The 18903-nt window shown below is 38.9% G+C and overlaps 1 protein-coding gene across 1 annotated transcript; it reads left to right on the top strand.

Moving 5' to 3' along the window:
• CHMP6 (charged multivesicular body protein 6) lies at nucleotides 1-18206 on the top strand. Its single transcript, XM_051995414.1, has 8 exons — nucleotides 1-207; nucleotides 4969-5078; nucleotides 5431-5518; nucleotides 7880-7966; nucleotides 9075-9140; nucleotides 9377-9457; nucleotides 13414-13468; nucleotides 14336-18206. The coding sequence occupies exons 1-8, from the start codon at nucleotides 145-147 to the stop codon at nucleotides 14389-14391; spliced, it is 606 nt and encodes a 201-aa protein (XP_051851374.1). The 5' UTR covers nucleotides 1-144; the 3' UTR covers nucleotides 14392-18206.
• The last annotated feature ends 697 nt before the right edge of the window (nucleotides 18207-18903 follow it).

Raw genomic sequence — 18903 nt, 5'->3', positions numbered from 1 at the left:
CCTACGCGATCTGGTGGTTCCTGGTCTTCCTCGGCCACCGTAGCGTGGCTGGGCGGCCCCTGGCCGCCGGGGCTCGGGGTTCCTTGTGGACTTGAGGAAGCGGGGCCGGGCCGGGCCGAGCAGAGCCGGGTCTCCACGGCCGTCATGGGCAATTTGTTCGGCCGCAAGAAGCAGAGCCGGATCACTGAACAAGACAAAGCCATCCTGGTGAGGAGGCCTTAGCGGCGGCAGGGCAGAACACGAGCTGGAGCGCCAGAGACCAGGATGGGAGGGAGTCCCGGGCCGCAACTTCGGCCGCTGCGGAGTAGAAACCAGAGCCTGGGGTCTCAAGGCCGGGCTCCGCCCCTCTTGTGCCGGGTGACCTCGGATAAGTCATCCACCCAACCCCCTTCGCGGCCTCAGTTTCCTTCTGTCAGAGTAGGCTGGAAGATTCCCAGGACCTAAGTGTGCTGTTAGCAGGGCTCCTATCCAGGAGCTGGAGGGTCGTGGGGTACGGGAGCGGAGCGTCTTCATCCTGTTTGAGGGTGAAAAGGCTGGAGGGCTGGAAGGGCCTGCTCTCCCCCTTGACCTTTCTGCCCCACCCCAATCTGTCTTGCATCTTCCTCCCAACCTTCCCGTCCCTCCGCCGCCGCCTCCTCTGCTCTGCGGTCCTCCCCTTTCTGTTGCTTCCTTTCTATTTCTTTAAGGGTTTTTCCTGGGGGACGGGGAATGGGAGGAGGAGGTGGGGTCTGGCCCGAGGCTCGAAGCTCTTCTGGGTCTTGAAGTTACTGCCTTCGGTTTTTCGGACTTAGCGCCTTCGTTTTCAGATTTGTTTTGGAGGGTTAATACCTGGTCTGGCTGGAGGAAATTAACAGCAACAATTATATCTAACTTTTACCTTCCTCTTTAAGGTTTGCAAAACAAAACAAAATTTATGTGCATTATTTGAGCCCCACTACAACCCAGTGGAAGTGCTATTAACGCCCCAGGAAGAAAGTTATTCCTTAGTTTCATTTTCTTTGAAGGTTCGTAAGCCTCTTCTTGTTATTGCAGGACTTGTCCCCTTCCCATCATCTTAAAAAACAAACAAACAAACTTTAGTCAGATCTCCTGTCATTTTATATTAGTGCTATTTCTTCAGGGTCTTTAAACAAAATATATAAATTGCAGGCATAATAGGTAGCTTTTATATGTCGAGTTAAGATTTCCAAAGTTCTGCCTATCCCAGCTTCTTAAACTGTGGGTCATGATCCCATATGGGGTCTCTTAACTGAATGCGGGGGGGGGGGGGGGAAGGGAGGTTCGTAAAATTATGACTATTTTATGCTTAACATGTAAAATAGCTATGTTTTATATTTATATTTAATATATTTATGTATTATAAATATATATTTGTAAAAAAACTACATTATGCTAATATATAAAATATATTAACAGCAAATGTTTGATTTGGATACCTATTTTAAAGATTTATATACTCAGGATTGAGTAAATTTCTTGGCTGAAAAGGGATCTATAGTGGGAAAAGCTAAAGAAGTCCCCCTGTATATAATTAACAAGAAAATGAAATCTTTCCCTGGCCAGTTTTTGCGCAGTTTGCTTTGTGTTTGTATCCTCAGTGTTTCACTGAGGATGATGGGTGGCACACATTAGGTGCTTAAAATGAATACAGAATTCAGTAAACATACTGTGTTGTCTCAACTGGGTCAGTCACGGCTTTGAAATGAAATTGATACTTTGAATGAATGGGTGTTGTAGCTTTAAATACATTCAACTTTTCCTTCCTCCTTTCTAAAAGAAGAGCTTCTGTATTTTAGGGATTAGGTATTCAAAAATTAGAAAGGATTAATTTGGAGGGTGGGTTGGTGAGCTTTTCAAATACTTCTGAATTCATGACTGAGTTTGTACTTAGGCATTCAAAAATTGTTAATCATTATCTAGATTATAGATTCATGTACCTTTAGAGGGGACACTGGACTGGATGTAAAAGATAACTTTCCAAAGGTGCTTAAGGCTTTTATCTAAAATTATCCAACCAAAGATGATGGGGATAATTATAATTTAGTTCTTTATTGTTTTCATCTTTGGTTTTCATGAATGTGGGGACTTGGGGGCAGGAGGTGTTGATATAGGACTTAAGACTTTTATCTTTGGTAACAAAATTGTTTCTAGGGTGCCATCAATTTGCCCCAAGGCTTTTATCCTTTTTAACTCCTAGTAATTGGGAACACCACCATGAAGAAATTTGATCTTTCTGAAAGTCTTTTTTTTTTTTTTAATTTCTTATAAACACCATTAAAAATTCTTCCCAAAGAATTATTTTTGGTATGTTTTGTAGAGGGGAACAAACTTGATATCCTTCTTTAAAAAGAAAAGAAGGAAACAAGCATTTGCTGTGTCTGACTTTTCCCTTTTGTCATTTTCTTGGCAAAGGTACTAGAGTGCTTTGCTGTTTCCTTTGTTAGCTCATTTTACAGATGAGAAACTGAGGCAACCAGAATTGGGCAGGGTCATATAAATAGTGTCTGAGGCCAGATTTTGAACTCATAAACAAGAAGTCTTACTGATTCCAGGCCTGGTATTGTGCCACCAAGCTGTCCATTTATTAAGCCCTAAGTGTCAAGTCACAGCGCTAAGCACTTTACAGATATTATCTCATTTGTCTTTAATCTTTTCCGTTTCCTTACAAATTCTCAGGACCATGTATATTCACAGACTAAAGGAACAGATTGTTATCACCTAACATTTCTTTGAGATAGGACTGTAGGAAACTGTATATCCCAACATGTGTTATGGTGACCTTTGCTCAGAAATTATTTTAAGAACTGTTATTTTCACAGAGGAAGAAGTTAGTTTATACTTGCTTTCATTATGATGTCATGCCAGAGAAACTGAGGCAAGATAGAGATTAGAAAGTATAGAAAGTAATTTATTTAAAAGGAGAGATTTATAGGGATCAAATGGATCCATGGTTTGGTCCCAGGGCTGAATGAAGAATTCAGAAAACAGTGTTGAGTTCTCAATGAATTATATACACATGGCTCAGACTCAGAGGGTAGACTGAGGCAGGAGGTGGAGTCAGGGTGCTGAGAGTGGGGAACGGGACTCTTGACAGGGCGAGGTGAGCCACCTGAGACGAATGACAGGAGATGGAATGACCTAATAGGGGAGGAACCCCGGAGATGGAGAGAGGCATCTTGATAAGACGGTATCTGACATTCTGATAGCTTGGAATGGGGAGAGGGATTCGGATATTCTAAAACATAAGATCTTTTTTTTTTTTAAATAACTTTTTATTGATAGAACTCATGCCAGGGTAATTTTTTACAGCATTATCCCTTGCATTCACTTTTGTTCCAATTTTTCCCTTCCCTCCCTCCATCCCCTCCCCCAGATGGCAAGCAGTCCTTTACATGTTGAATATGTTAGAGTATATCCTAGATACAATCTATGTATGCAGAACCGAACAGTTTTCTTGTTGCACAGGGAGAATTGAATTCAAAAGGTAAAAATAACCCGGGAAGAAAAATAAAAATGCAAATAATTTACATTCATTTCCCAGTGTTCTTTCTTTGGATTTAGCTGCTTCTGTCCATCTTTGATCAATTGAAACTGAGTTTGATCTCTTTGTCAAAGAAATCCACTTCCATCAGAATACATCTTCATAAAGTATCGTTGTTGAGGTATATAATGATCTCCTGGTTCTGCTCATTTCACTTAGCATCAGTTCATGTAAGTCTCACCAGTCCTCTCTGTATTCATCCTGTTGTCATTCCTTACAGAACAATAATATTCCATAATGTTCATATACCACAATTTATCCAACATTCTCCAATTGATGGGCATCCATTCATTTTCCAGCTTCTAGCCACTACAAACAAGGCCACCACAAACATTTTGGCACATACAGGTCCCTTTCCCTTCTTTAGTATCTCTTTGGGGTATAAGCCCAGTAGAAACACTGCTGGATCAAAGGGTATGCACGGTTTGATAACTTTTTGAGCATAGTTCCAAATTGCTCTCCAGAATGGCTGGATGTGTTCACAATTCCACCAACAATGTGTCAGTGTCCCTAAAACATAAGATCTTTTGTCTTTATCAAATATTCTGATAAAGAGGGAGGGGAGGTTTTGCAGGATTGAGTGGACAGTTATAAACTGAAGTAGAACAAGGCAGGACTGGGTCAGGATAATTAGGGAAACTGAGTCAGGACAATAAAATAGAATTGTGGCATAACAATGACATTTTTACTATTTCCTGATATTCGAATTAAAATTTAAATAGATTTGGAGTTAACAGTCTTTCAGAAGTTGGTGTGGTAAGCTGGTAAACCCTTTCTCAAGATAGAAAGAAAAGACTATGGCTATATCAGCTTTTTTGAATATGTGAATGGAACATAAGCATGTATTACCTCTAGAGCAGCAGGGCAGTGTCCAGGAAAAGAAGGTACTCGTGACTGACTCATATGATACTGAAAATTCATCCATTTGCCAGCTTGGGAATGGATTACAGACCAAATCCTTTTATATAATTACTTGTCCAAATGGTGAAAACTTTAATATTACTGATTGTACATTTATCATTGCAGGAGTGTGTGTCTCATTGTATGTGGATCAGTCTTGCTATTGTTTCTTCTAGAGCATGGATTGCCTGAGGATAGCTATCACATCTGCACAATATGGCCTATATGTTATTTTCCTTGATAAAAATGGTTACCTGAAGGTTGGCTATATTGTCAGAGGCATTATGACTTGATAATGAAAAATAGATTTGCATGCATCAATCAAAAATTTTAATGAGGGATAGCTAGGTGGCGCAGTGGATAGAGCACCAGCCCTGAAGTCAGGAGGATTTGAGTTCAAATCTGGTCTCTGACAAACACTTCCTGGGTGTGTGACTCTGGGCAAGTCACTTAACCCCAATTGCCTCAGCAAAAAACCCAAAACAAAACAGTTTTAATAAGATGCAATTTTCTCTTGCTTCTAATAGCAATTGAAACAACAACGGGATAAGTTGAAGCAGTACCAGAAGAGGATTACCCAGCAACTGGAAAGGGAAAGGGAGATTGCTAGACAACTTCTTCGTGATGGAAAGAAAGAGTAAGTGAGAGGACTAAAGAGAACAACTTGCTTCTGGCCAAAATAAGATTTGGGAAAATCTGGGTTGGAAGAACTGAATTCATAATATGGAATTCTCTGGGTATTTCTTCCCTGAGATTTCTGAATATCAGCTCACTAATTCTGCATATGGAGACACAAACAAGTGCTCCCTGAGGGCATGTTCTGTTTAGGGATGCAGACGTTGTCCCTTTTATCAGGTTTGTGCTCTAGGGGGCCTATTTGCTTTAGTAATTGACAGGCACTGAGATTCCCACCCAAAGTGATTATGTTGTGATTCATTTGTTTCTTTCATCTTATATCACTGTGTCCCTTGTTGCATTTCTTTCTGTAGAAGGGCAAAGTTAATCCTTAAGAAGAAGCGTTACCAGGAACAGCTCTTAGATAAGACAGAAAACCAAATCACGAATCTGGAAACAATGGTATGTATATAGACATCCCCTTGGCCCAGAGTGATGGCTGTGCCATTGAACCATAGGCTGTTTTGATAACATTAAACAAAAGTGCTCTTGTAACAAACATAATTCCCCCCTTCCTCAGTCCCTTCCTCCTTTCCCTCCGTCCCCCGGGCCACACAGCCAGGAAGTGTTAAGTGTCTGAGCCAAATTTGAACTCAGGTCCTCTTGACTTCAGGGCTGATTCTTTATCCACTGTGCCACCTAACTGCCTCTATAATTCTTTTCTAGAACATGATTTAATCTAATTTATTAATGAAGCATTTGCAACTGAAGGGCCCATACTAGGTCTGTATACAGATACAGTTGTCCTGAGATGAACTAAAATAGATTTTCCCTTTTTTAGAATCTGTAGCTTAGCGAGAAGAGAATTAGAGAAGATTGGACTAAATTAAAATCTTGTCCTGGAGAAAAGAGAACTATGAAGTATACAAGTGAGGGTCAGCATTCAGTAAAAACATGATTTATATAGAGAAGCAGTTTGCTGCTGAGTAAGAGGTCCTGGATTTGAACTCCACACCTACTAGAAAAGAATTCTGGCTTTTACTTGAAGAATATTGAAGGAAATTAGAGAAGCTATACATAACTACTGGAACCTTTCTAAAATGTGGGCTGTGCAGCAATGTTTTATTCCTGTATCTATAGATAGCCATTCTATAGAGGACTTATCTTTTTTTTTTTTAATTATTTTTTTTTATTTTTATTTTTATTTAATAATTACTTTATATTGACAGAATCCATGCCAGGGTAATTTTTTTTACAACATTATCCCTTGCACTCGTTTCTGTTCCGATTTTTTCCCCTCCCTCCCTCCACCCCCTCCCTCCTTCCACCCCCCTCCCTCCCAGATGGCAAGCAGTCCTTTATATGTTGGATATGTTGCAGTATATCCTAGATACAATATATGTTTGCAGAACCGAACAGTTCTCTTGTTGCATAGGGAGAATTGGATTCAGAAGGTATAAATAACCTGGGAAGAAAAACAAAAATGCAGATAGTCCACATTCGTTTCCCAGTGTTCTTTCTTTGGGTGTAGCTGCTTTTGTCCGTCATTTATCAATTGAAACTCAGTTAGGTCTCTTTGTCAAAGAAATCCACTTCCATCAAAATATGTCCTCATACAATATCGTTGTCGAAGTGTATAATGATTAGAGGACTTATCTTGAAGACAGGAGGAGCTAGATTCAAATCCTGCCTCTAATTTTAGCTTTGTGACTCTGGGCAACTCACTTAACCTGTTCATCCTCTAGGCCAGGGTATCAAACACATGAGCCCATAACACTCCTCAGGGCTACCCAAACCAGATTAAACTGTGATTGGGAGATATTTAACAAGAACAACAAAAAAATAGAAATATGATAAAAAATTGATATCAATATGTAGCCCACAAAAATATTTATATGGATTAGTGACCCCTGTTTCTATCTGAATTCGACACCATTAGCGTAGGCAAATTTTTAAGGCTGTATGTTGAAGAAAAGGTGTTGATTGGTAGAAGTTTTCTCTCTCTATCATGGGCCAGTGCCAATCCCAATTATTCATAGTGTAATCTTTCAGTTATTGCTGCCCATGGGAAGAGGAATCATTGAAATTCATATACAGTCCTCTGGATTTTCACCAGCACTCTCATGATGAGCATCATAACTACTTTGATTTTTGCTTTTTCTGTTTTCCTCTATTTGCATTCTAATGAAGGCTTGGGATAAGTGAGTTTTTTTTTTTTTTAATTTAATAGTATTTTATTTTTTCCAGTACTTACAAAGATAGTTTTCAACATTCTCCTTTGCATAGTTTTGTGTTCCAAATTTTTCTCCCTCCCTCCCCACTTTATTCCTTCCCCAAGACAGAAAGGTATCTACTGTAGGTTAAACATGTGCAGTTTTTCCATATTCATCATGATGCTCAAGAAAAATATGATCAAAAGGGAAAACAAACACAAGCATACAAACAGCAACAACAACAAAAAAGGTGAAAATATTTTTGATCTACATTCAGTCTCCATAGTTCTCTCTCTAGATACAAATGGCACTTCCCATCCCAAGTCTGTAGGAATTGCCTTAAATCACCTCATTGTTGAAAAGAGACAAGTCCATCACAGTTGATCGTCACATAATTTTGTTGTGATTTATTTCTGAAGGTAGGAGGAACATATGAGGTGTCATTCATATCATTATTAGCCTCTGAAGTATACAAGAAATGCTTGATTATGTAAAAGTAATAAAGTAAAACTAATTCCTATGTGGAAAGTGAGGGGAAGAGTGGTTGGTTGCATTCTGTCTCATTCACAAAATGGGATTTGATTTACTGGGTTTTTTTTTCTCCCTCTAGGTTCAGAATATTGAGTTTACCCAGATTGAAATGAAAGTGATTGAAGGCCTGAAGTTTGGAAATGAGTGTCTGAATAAAATGCATCAGGTAGGTCAAAACCACTAAGTACTATGGGGATGGAGGAAGAACTAAATGGAGCAGCAAGGGATGAGGCAAATAGAGCACTGAACAGCTACCAAAGAGTAGCTGGGGGAAACATTTTTATACATATGCAAGAGAGAGAGCTTTGTATTGGTTGGTGTAGAAAAATACAAAAAAAAAAAAAAATAGAAGCTGTGCTCTCTGTCACTGAGCTATGGTTTTTTGTTTTTGTTTTTAAAAAAGCTTTATTTTTTTCTAATTTTGTGTTAATTTCTCATAGTACCTTGGCCATGTCACAAATTCATGAATGTAATCAGTTTATATGTTTGTTTTTTAAGGAGAAAAAAACCAAACCTTCCTCTATAAAGTGACTTAACAACAGTTACCAAGCAACCTATCAACAAGTATAAAACAATGCAAACTAAATCTATTAAGTGCCAAAGAGATGCAGAGAAAAATGTGACTAATTTAAAATTAACTGGGAAAGACTTGGTAGAACAACAGTTTTAAGCTAGGTCTTGAAAAAGGTAATAGTTGAGTTGATTCAAAGGAGAAGATTAAAGGTGGCATATATTTGTCATAAATCCCACTGCTCCCCTTTTGATAACTTTTTTAAAAAAATACCTCCTTGTGGCATAGGGAGATAAAAATGGGAAAGTAGAAACATTTGCCCCCAGGTTTTTTTGTTTTTTTTTAATGAACATGCAGGACTTCTATAGGATTTATATACAATGTGGCACACCAACTCTGAGAAAATCTCCTAGAGGAGCCTGTAATATTTTATGCTTTGTTCAACATTAGTGAAAGCAATAATTCTGGGGGTTTATTTTAGGTCTGAGAACTGGGACCTGGCCTAAGTGGCATTTCTTACCTCGCCAGTAGAATTCATAGTTGTTTTTAACCATGTTTTAACACCAAAATGGTAGCAGCATGGTAGATGGTGATACTACTACTGAGTTACCATATCAGTTCTCACTGTTCCATAATTAACAGTGATTTGGGACAGCAACTTCATTTTTCTAGGTCTCAGTTTCATCCTTTTAGGCTGCATGAATTAGGCTATGTGAGTGCTGAGATTCCTTCAAGATGTAAACATTTTATGTTATGCTATTAGGTCATGTCCATAGAAGAAGTGGAAAGAATAATGGATGAAACCCGGGATGCTGTAGAGTATCAGAAGGTATGAGTTCTGTATATCATTCCTATCCTTGCTAGTTGTCCACTTCCTGGATGATGTTACTCAATAGTCATCAAGGATATAATTTCATTGTTGTACTTCCTTGATGAGTGAAATCTTGTGACGAGACAATTTTATACCTGACCTTTCTCATCTTTTACCTTGCTCCAGGTTTCAGTTGTAAGGAGCAGGGACCTAATGGCAAAGTATGTTAATCTCTATGGTTTTTCTCTTTGCAGCAAATTGATGATCTCTTGGCTGGCAGTTTTACTCAAGAAGATGAAGATGCTATTTTAGAAGAACTAGAAGCGATCACTCAGGTAACATTTCAGTTGACTGCTTTCTCTTTTTTAAAGAAGAAGGCTGAAAATCCAAACCCCTACTGATTTAGATGTTACATACTTAGATTATGAGTTAAGATCTTTTTCCCCAACTACTTTTTGTTGCCGGCTAAATCATTGTAAATATTGAAAATGGTTTACATTTCCTGCACACACATACACTTATTAGGTAGTAAGATAAAGATTGCTGGAAATATCCTAAAAGACAGGCTGGGATAGAAATTTTTATTTATAAATGATCACATGAATAGTTGGGAATTTGAATTTTGTTTTCTCTGAGAAAAGAGCATTATTTTCTTTGTTCTTCTGTATCCCCCTACTCCTCTACCCACAATTATCAATGGTGTGAGATTTTTTGACTTTTTTTTCTATTTTGTGGTTCTGCTCAATGGTCATTGAATGGATGAATACATGCATACATGCATGAATGAGCACCTCAGTCTATAAGAGACCTTTATGAGGAATTAGCCAACTTCCAGAGTTTTCTATTTACTCTTCAGGGTCTGTATTTAGTCCCCTAGATCAGGGATTCCCAGTTTTCTGGGCAGCTATCCCAGTTTGACAGACTCTAGTTTAGTAGTATGAACTAGTGCCTGCTGCCTCCCATTTATATTCCCACCACAGAGCCTTAGTCATAAGGCTGGTTTAATGGAGCCCACCCAACTCTCATACCAGTGAAAATCCCCAGTGTTACAGGGACTTAACCTAGAAGCTTATTAGAATAGTAAAAAGGGGAAAGTGATAGGTAATAGATAGGTAATATAAAATATATGATATAATATATATGATATAGTATAATCTACATAATATATAGGTTATATTCACTGGGAAGGCAAGAACCCACAGAATTATGTTTAATCACTTGGTAGGTATTTATGAAGTGCCTGCTTTATTCTAGGTACTGTGCTAATCCTTAGGGATATAGAGACAAAAACAAAACAATTTTTGCTTTCAAGGAGCTTATATTTTAGTAGGGAATGTGGGGAGAAAAATAGCATGTACATTCAGGTATACGCAAGACATGTACAAACCAAATATTAGGTAATCATGAGGAAGGCATGAGCAGTTAGAGGAATCAGGAAAAGACCTCATAGACATGATGTTGCAAATTGAGTATTGAAGGAGATCAGATTCCAGGAGAGAAAGGTATGAATGGACAACATTGCAGGTATACAGATAGCTGGTTCAGAGTCAGGAAACCTCAATTATAGAGAGTAGCCAGATTCTGTGTGTGAAATGCCAAGTTGTGAGAAGATTTGATCCTAAATATATCAGTAAAGTCACTGGAGTTTGAGTGGAGGGGTAACAGGGGCTGAGCTACACTTAGGAAAAATCATTTTGGAGGCCATGTGGAGGTAGCTTGGAGCAGGGAGAAATTTAAGATAGGAAGATAATTTAGGAAATTATTTGCAGTCATCTAGCAAAGAGGTGATGAGAGCTTGAACTAGAGTAGTGGCTAAGAGCATGTACAGAGAAAGATTGTTAGGTTGATGATAAGATTTGGCAATTAAAATGTCATATGTGGGGAAGGGACATTAAGAGCTTATGAACTTATATGATTGGAAGGATGGGAGTTGTGTAATAGTAATAGGGATATTAGGAAGAGGAGGTAGAGTTGTGTTTTAAATATGTTGAATTTGCCAAGCTTATGGACATTCAGTTTGAGATATCTAATAGGAGTAATCTTGACTTCAAAACAATGTTTCCAGACAGTAAATACAGAATGAGATGTTTTCAGATACGACCAATTCAACATAAATTCATTTTGATTGACTCTGTTTCTTGTTACAAAGGAGAGCCTTCTGATGGAGAGGAGAAGGGTGATAATGATGTTAAAAAGTCAGTAAAATACATAAAACATGTAAAGAACAAAAGGAAGGTCAAAAGAGTGATTAAAGTTGATCTATACATTAAAAACAACAAGCCATATATAGTTTCATATGTAGTCCTCTCATAATTGAACCTAATAGTCATTGGCAACTGTTAATAAAAAAAATTTAATTAAAAATGTCTATGAGGCGTTGCTGTTCAGGAGGGAAAGTAGGTCTAGATGTGAAGATTTGGAACTCATCTGCATAGACTTTAGTATACAGAAAGCAGAGGATGCTAGAGCCTGGTGAAATTGGCTTGTGAGAGTCAGTTGTTAAATTTTCATTGTGAGCATTCAGTCTCTCAAATCTGCAAGCCTTGTAGATCAGGGCTTAGTGTATTGTTTTGTTGAAGTCAGATTGCAGAGGTTTCAGAAGAAAAGTAGAGGCCAGAAATGTAGAAAGCTTTTTCAAGGTTAGTTATAAAGGGTAAGGATATATAGATAAATAGCGGGATCATCAGTTCCACTGTTTATAGGAAAGGGAAAGGATTAAAAAGGTCTTGGAAGTTTGGACATATTTGTAGGCATCGACAAAAGAGTTAGAGATTGAGAGAGAAATCCCTACCTAACAATAGAGATTGTCAGTTTGAGAGGAAAAAAAGGAGATGAAACTAGGAGCAGTTACTGGAGAAGACAGGAAGGAATAAGTTCAAGAGTGCCCATAAAGAAGTTGACCTGGATGAAGAGAAGGACTTTTTCTTCATTAGAGCTTAGTTAAGGGTTTTGAAATGCAGAAAAAGGAAGAAAATGCTTTTGATGAATAATTTCTGTATGGCCACTAAAAGATACCATAAGGATAGAACCAAAATTGTTAGAATTAGAAGGGAACTTAGGATACTAATTGGCATTAATAATAGTTCACATTTTCTGTAAAATGCATTGTGCAAGTGTTATCCCTTTTTTACGGTTGTGGAAACTGAGGCACACACACAAAAAAACTAATTGATTTGCTCTTGATTACAAGGCTGGTATGTATCAAAACCAAAGTTTTGACCCCAGAGCTTCTGATGTCCAAGTCTGATGTTCTTCCTACAATCCAAAGATCTAGTCCAATCTCATTTTACAAAGCAGAAAAGAGGTTTAAATGAATTCTCCTAGGTCATAGCTAATTATTAGTCAAGTCAAGATTAAGAACTTGCGTCTCCTGACTTGTAGTCTAGAGATTTTTCCATTATATCATGTGACTTTTCTAGTACTATTTTGATGAGCTTTCCATTTACTACCTTTCCATCTCCCTTTAGAGTCTAAATGCTCACAAATAGTATGTTTAACCTAACTTAATAGGACATGAGCAATGGGGCACAGAGCCGTAACAGACCTCCTCAGAACCAGAAGCTATTGAAATTGGTTATGCTGAATCAAGGGCTCTTGATATGGGGTACCTAGAAACTTGTTTTTAAAAATAGTTTGATATTTATACTTTAAAATAATTGGTTTCCTTAGTAATCTTATATATTTTATTTTATGTATTTAACAACATTATTCTGAGAAAAGGTCCACAGGCTTCATGAAATACTGCCAAATAATAATACTAACATTTAATATTTACCTAGTACTTATGTCCCCAGTTTTAAAATGCTATGCACTTTAAAATGTGCAATTATTATCTAATCTCACAACAATCCTTCAAGGTAAGTACTGTTATCATCTCCTTTTTTCAGATGAGGAAACTAAGGCAAACAGAAGTTAAGTGATTTGCCCAGGTTCAAACAATCAGTAAGCATCAAGGTTGCATAGGTCTTCCTGACTCCAGGGCTAGCTCGCTATCCACTGTGCCACCTAAACGCAGCCCAAGGAATTCATGATACAAAAAAAAGTTAAGCACTGGGGTCCTGATAGATGTATTCTGAAGACCATAAGGACCCAAAAGTTCATTGTTAAGAGCTTTGGTCTCATATAAAATCAATAGTTAAGGAAGATCCTTTGAAGTAAAGAAGTTTACTTAATCAGACAAAGTTAAGCTAGACTAGAGAGAGCCTATAGGGACCACTTGTTGAAACAACTACCAAACCTTAAGACTTTATAGAATTTTATCTCATAATCTTTTCCTCTTTTGTCTTTGTAGGAACAGATAGAGCTTCCAGAAGTTCCTTCAGAACCTCTATCAGAGAAGATTCCAGGTATGTTCTTTTTTCCCTTTTTAATTAATATTTTAGCATCTTTAAAGAATTGAGAAATTTTGTTGAATTTAAGGGATAATCAAAATGCACATAAGCATAGGCCTTTCTTATTTGGTACAGACTGGAAGTGAGGAAGCCAGTCCCTTGGTAGTGGCTCATAGCCTTCTTGCCTGGGAATTCCAAGAGGGAAAAATGCTTTCCATTGAAGTCATTCTTCTTAAAATATTGCATAAGATTTCAAAAGCACTGAGTTAATATTGTTTTTTCTTTTGTCAATGATCTGGACATTATTTTCAAAGTATGTCCTAGAAATTGGGAATGCTATAATTTTTTTTTTTAAACAAAAAAACATATTTTGGCCACGAAGGATCTTCCCCCATCAACCCATACAGTTTAATACATTCTCAGAAGAATGGGGTTCTGCTCATTGTTTCTTGTTTTCTCTGGGGAAGAGCGGCTGCTGTCTTCCCATAAGTTCATCATAACTCTCAGAAAGTGTCTATTGGCAATCTGCCCTTTCTTTGCTTTCATAATTTCCCAGTTTTGCTTTTTTTTCTTATTATCCTCTAAGTAGTTCCTGTTCTTTATTTAGAGTTTTTTTGTTATGATATCTGTAGCCAGCTTTGTTCTTACCAAAATCAATTTGTCTTAGATTTTTTTCCTTTTATAATAACATTCTTTTTAACTAGCTGCTTTTTCATATTTAAGATGTAGAAGCAAACAAGGTCTCTCAGAGTGGAATGGCTCTCAGAAACCCAGTTACTTGTCTCCCTGTCAAACATTGTTTTCCCAAGGTTTTCCCAAAACCTTATTTTCTGATTTTGGGGTGTTTTGTGTAAAAGTAATAAGTATTTTTTTCCTCCACAGAGAAAGAACCCATCAAGACGAGGGCAAAACAGCCAGAAATGGTGGCAGCATCTTAACCTTCTTTATTCCCCAACTGGGGCCTTGAAGGGACTTCCTAAGAAACTGTGACTCCTGAAGGGTTTGGGTTCTCAGTCCCAGGAATGGGCATGCCCTGGAACTCTCCTAGATTGGACAGGGCAGAGCAAAGCAAAGTGGACAGGGGAATGCTGACTGATCAGCAGTACATTTATTGCTCTTGTATCAAGATTTTTTTTCTAGAGCATTTTTTTTTCCTGGTACTTTAAAGTCTAAACGCACTTTAGTAGTGCTGTCTCTCTCATTTCTGGATTAAATGGTGACTTGCAAACTTTTCAAGCCAAATGCTGTTGACAAAGGTTGTGATTTCCATAATGGTCAAGCCCCATCACAACACTCTTGGTGCTGTATTTCCACTACCTATCCTGGACCTTGTGATGTGCTTCAAGACTCCCTTCTGTAGGCCTTTTCTAGGGTTTGGCTGCATTGGAAAGGAGCTCTTCCTTGAGTAGTCCCACCCAAGAGGAAAGATCATTTGATTTGGGTTTCTATTGGATTCTTTGTGGAAGTAGAGGAAGGAAGGCCAGAAGAAGTCCCTATAAACAGCAACTTTTTGTGCTACTCTTCTTAGCAACTTCATCCTCTCACTTTAGGACAGCAGCATGTTCAAATCTGGGTCAGCTTCTCCTCACTGAACCAAAAGGTAAAACTCTTAAGAGGGAGAATATAGACTTTAGTTTCATTCCTGTTATTGGTTTTATTGTGTTGTTTAAATTGGGACTGTGTTGGGGAGATTATCACTGGTCTTTTAATAGGATTTCCAAAAATGTACCTGAAAGATTCCAAAGTGTGGTAGAATAGATTGTACTTCCAGCATGAAAGTTTTTACCTATGAAAACCTATGATTTTGGGTCTATTCTAACTATTTTCAAACCCTAAGATTCACCTAAAATATTCATTTCCTTAAATTCAACTGCTATATTCTCCCTGCCATAACACTAATCTGCTTCTGAAGTGAGATGGGAATTCCCTCAAACCGTTTGCTTAGTTCCTATTTTTATATTAGACATTGGATCTGAGATTTGACTTTATTCTTCATTTGAAATGAGCAGGAACAAAGATCCTAGCAGAAGAACCTTCTGATGATGGTTCTCAACATATTTCCCCTATAATCTCTCCTTCCTTCAAAAAAAAAGAGGAAAAAATATCTAGCATTATTCTAATCTCATCTCTGATAAGGGTAGGATGAGATTGGATTTTTGCCTCTGTGGAACTTGGAGTGGAATGTGCCTTGGGGCTTGAAGTTTCCTTTTAGAAAGGCATGTGGATAAGAGAATTAGTCTGGCAACAGAGGTTAGGAGGTGGATTCTGATAAATATTATTGTTATTTGGCTGTAATCACCTTGGCACAGTCATGAATTTGAATCTTTTTCTCCATAAGTACGTTATTCTGTGATCCCCACAACTTTGATCCTCAAGATACCAGAAACCTTGTGGAAATAAGGCAGATAGCGTATGTCATGCCCTAAATGGTTTAAAATCAAAACCAAGGGTGCCTGGGGTGCGCAGATTAGCCATTGGGGAGGCTGGTCCCTTTTGCTACAAAGGGAATCCTTGCCTGGCTAACTCCAACTGAAGCCTTCCACCTCCCTGTCTCTTGCTCAGTGACAGAAGCATTGATCCAGAGCCAGGGAATCTCTAAGGCTGCCTCCCTCCTCCCTCTCCCCCCTCTCCCCCCCAACTTCATTTCACAGATGAAGGGACTGAGACCTGAGGGGCTAAGTGAGGTCCTGGGCGCCAGCAAATGATTGAATTTGGGATCTCTTGACAGCGGAGAGCGGCTGTTTTCCCCATACCACCGAAGTACAATGCAGTACTTAAAGTGCTTTTCTTGGAGCTGAGGGTCAAGTGACTGGTTGGGTTTTGTAGAACAGAAGTAGAATCATAGGGTTTCACAATTATAAGGGACCTTTGGAGATTGTCTGTTTCATGTTACCTAAAAAAGGATCCTTATTTCAACATACTCCATTAAGGCCTCTACTTGGGGACCTTCAGTGGTAGGTAGTTCACTGCCCTCAAGGAAACTCCTCCTACTTATGGTCAGCTCTGTGTGGGTCAGAAACCATTTAATAAAACAACTGGATAGATCTCTAGAAGCAAAGCAAAGTTCATTTACATTCTCGAGAACAGGCGTCCCATCCATCGAGCAGACAATCAAGGGAGGAGACATTGTAGGGGGCAGGGTCGGGGCTTTTATCCCTAACGCAAATTTCCCCTCCCACCACTGACCCTCATCCTTATTGGCTGAGGATCTTACATTCTAAACACGGGAACTATCCAAGAAATTGAACTTGACCAACAAGTACATAGTTGCCCATATTTGGCTGAAATAGGGAGGATAACAGGAAGGGAGCTTAAGTGTGCCCTTAGAGGGATAGCAGGGAGGAGACTTTAAGTCTTTAAGAAGATAGCAGGAAGGGGCTTCTGTCTTTAAGACAGCAGGGAGGAGACACTTTAAGTATGCTCTTGACTTAATGCTTAAAGTCCTTCAGGCCTACTCAGACTTTGAAATAGATGAAGCCTTACTCGATTTTCACAACTGTCTTGAAAGATCTCACTTTATCTCGTTCAGCTCTGAGGGTTAAACAGCTCTGCATGGAGCCTAAGTTGGTCTTTTAACCCTTTGCCCCTATCCTACCCTCTGAGACCAAGAACAAGCTTAATCATGGGTCCACACGATAGTCCTCAAGGTGACTATCATGTTCCTTACCCCCAAGGCTTTTGTCATTTAGGCTAATAAACCTCTCTGGTCACTTTAATCCATATATGTCAAGACAAGGATTAAAGCCTTTTGACAACTTGTTCATCCTCTAGATTCTCTCCAGATCATGTCCCTCTTAAACATTTTTCCTGTAGTAAGGATACTTAGCAGTGGTGGAATGGGGCTGCATTTTAGGCTTTTTCCAGAAAAATGAATTCTTGGGGATTATCACTTACCTCCTGCTGCCCCAGTTACCCTAGCTGTAAAATGACCTTTGCCAATTCTCCCAGCTCTGTGATTGAGTTGATCCATGCCTCAGCAGTTAATTCAATTAGCCAGAGTTGTTGGGAAAAGCAGGTTTGGATGCTGAGGTCCATGTATGATCCTAACCCCTCATTTTAGGTGAGTGTCAGTCTTCCCACCAAACTCCTTCCAGAACTTCTAATGGGTGCGCACAGAACAGAACAGAGCAGATAGGAATTTTCTTTTCTCTCTCCATCCTATCACCCGAAGAAACAGGGATCATGAGATCCTAGAACTGAAGGGACCTAGAAGTCCTCTCATCTATCCCCCTCATTTCTCAAAAGAGGACACAGAATCTAGTGAGTTGCCTACTAAATAGCAAGGCAGGATTTGAACCCAGGTAATGCATTCATTCCACTCTGCTGCACAACATCCCTTCAGGGAGAAGGTTGCAAAAAAGCCATGAGTCTGGATAGTTCATCTAGTAGGTAACAGCCAGTCCCAAGCCTCTGAAAATGGCCTGTCTCTCTACAGCAGAGGAGTAACTCCTTTTGATTTCAGGCTTGGAGATGAGGTCATTAAGGATCATCTACTCATACTGCTAAAAAGGGAATGGCGCAAGGAAGTGGTTAATGGAGCCATCCCTCATGTCCTACCTGCTGTCACTGAAACACTAATAAATTCCATTTGCCTGAGACTTACAGCAGCCAGTTTTCAAGGGCTTGCCTAGTTTCCTGTTCTAACCTCTGTACCAAACAGATTGTACTGTGTATATCCTTGAGAGAAGAAGCCGAATGTGTTGTGATCTTCATGATATGTTGTAACAATAAAGTATTTTTAATGGTTTCATCACCAAGTTCTTGCTATTCATATTGTTATGAAAAAATTCTGCTTTATTTGATGGAGTAGCAAATTATATTCCCAGTGGCATTTGGGGTGAAGCATGTTTTAAAAGCATAGGTTTATGGAGAACAGTAAACCTGCCTAGTGATTTAAGAACTGCCAGTAGTCTTTAATTATATGTGGGGTAGTGGGGCAGTGCAGAAGCCAGTCCAAAGTGGGGAAGGATTATTTGTATAATTTCACAACAGAAGACTGATGACTGAAGTGATCAGGATGGTAGAAAGCCACATGCAGACAAGCATTATTTCATCCATTTGATTTGGTGAGTTAGAGCATGGGGCCAGTGGAGCTACAATAACTAGCGTTTGTTCCCTGTAAGATGCATCTGATTATGTCCAGCCACAGAGCACATCTACCCCTACCAGGTGTGTGTATGCACAGGGAGTCATTGGATGAAATGGTGCAAGCTCAATGCTACTAAAAAAAAACCCAAACCTTATATTTTGGTGTGTAGGTAGCATGCATGTGATAGAAAAGCAGAACCTTTCATTCCTGAAGCTGTTGTTTCAAACTTGAGAGTGTATCAGAAAGAACCTATTGGAAGGGAAGCCTGTTCAAGGTCCCTTTTTGATTCTCCTAGTTCTATAATGACCCTCTATTAGCTTTAGGTCAGTGGTGGTGGGAGAAATAAAAGGCAAAAAAAAAA

The sequence above is a fragment of the Antechinus flavipes genome, chromosome 4 (assembly GCF_016432865.1).
Source record: "Antechinus flavipes isolate AdamAnt ecotype Samford, QLD, Australia chromosome 4, AdamAnt_v2, whole genome shotgun sequence".
NCBI lineage: Eukaryota > Metazoa > Chordata > Mammalia > Dasyuromorphia > Dasyuridae > Antechinus > Antechinus flavipes.
The sequence above is the reverse complement of the archived record's forward strand: the minus strand, read 5'-3'. Positions and strand labels throughout refer to the sequence as shown.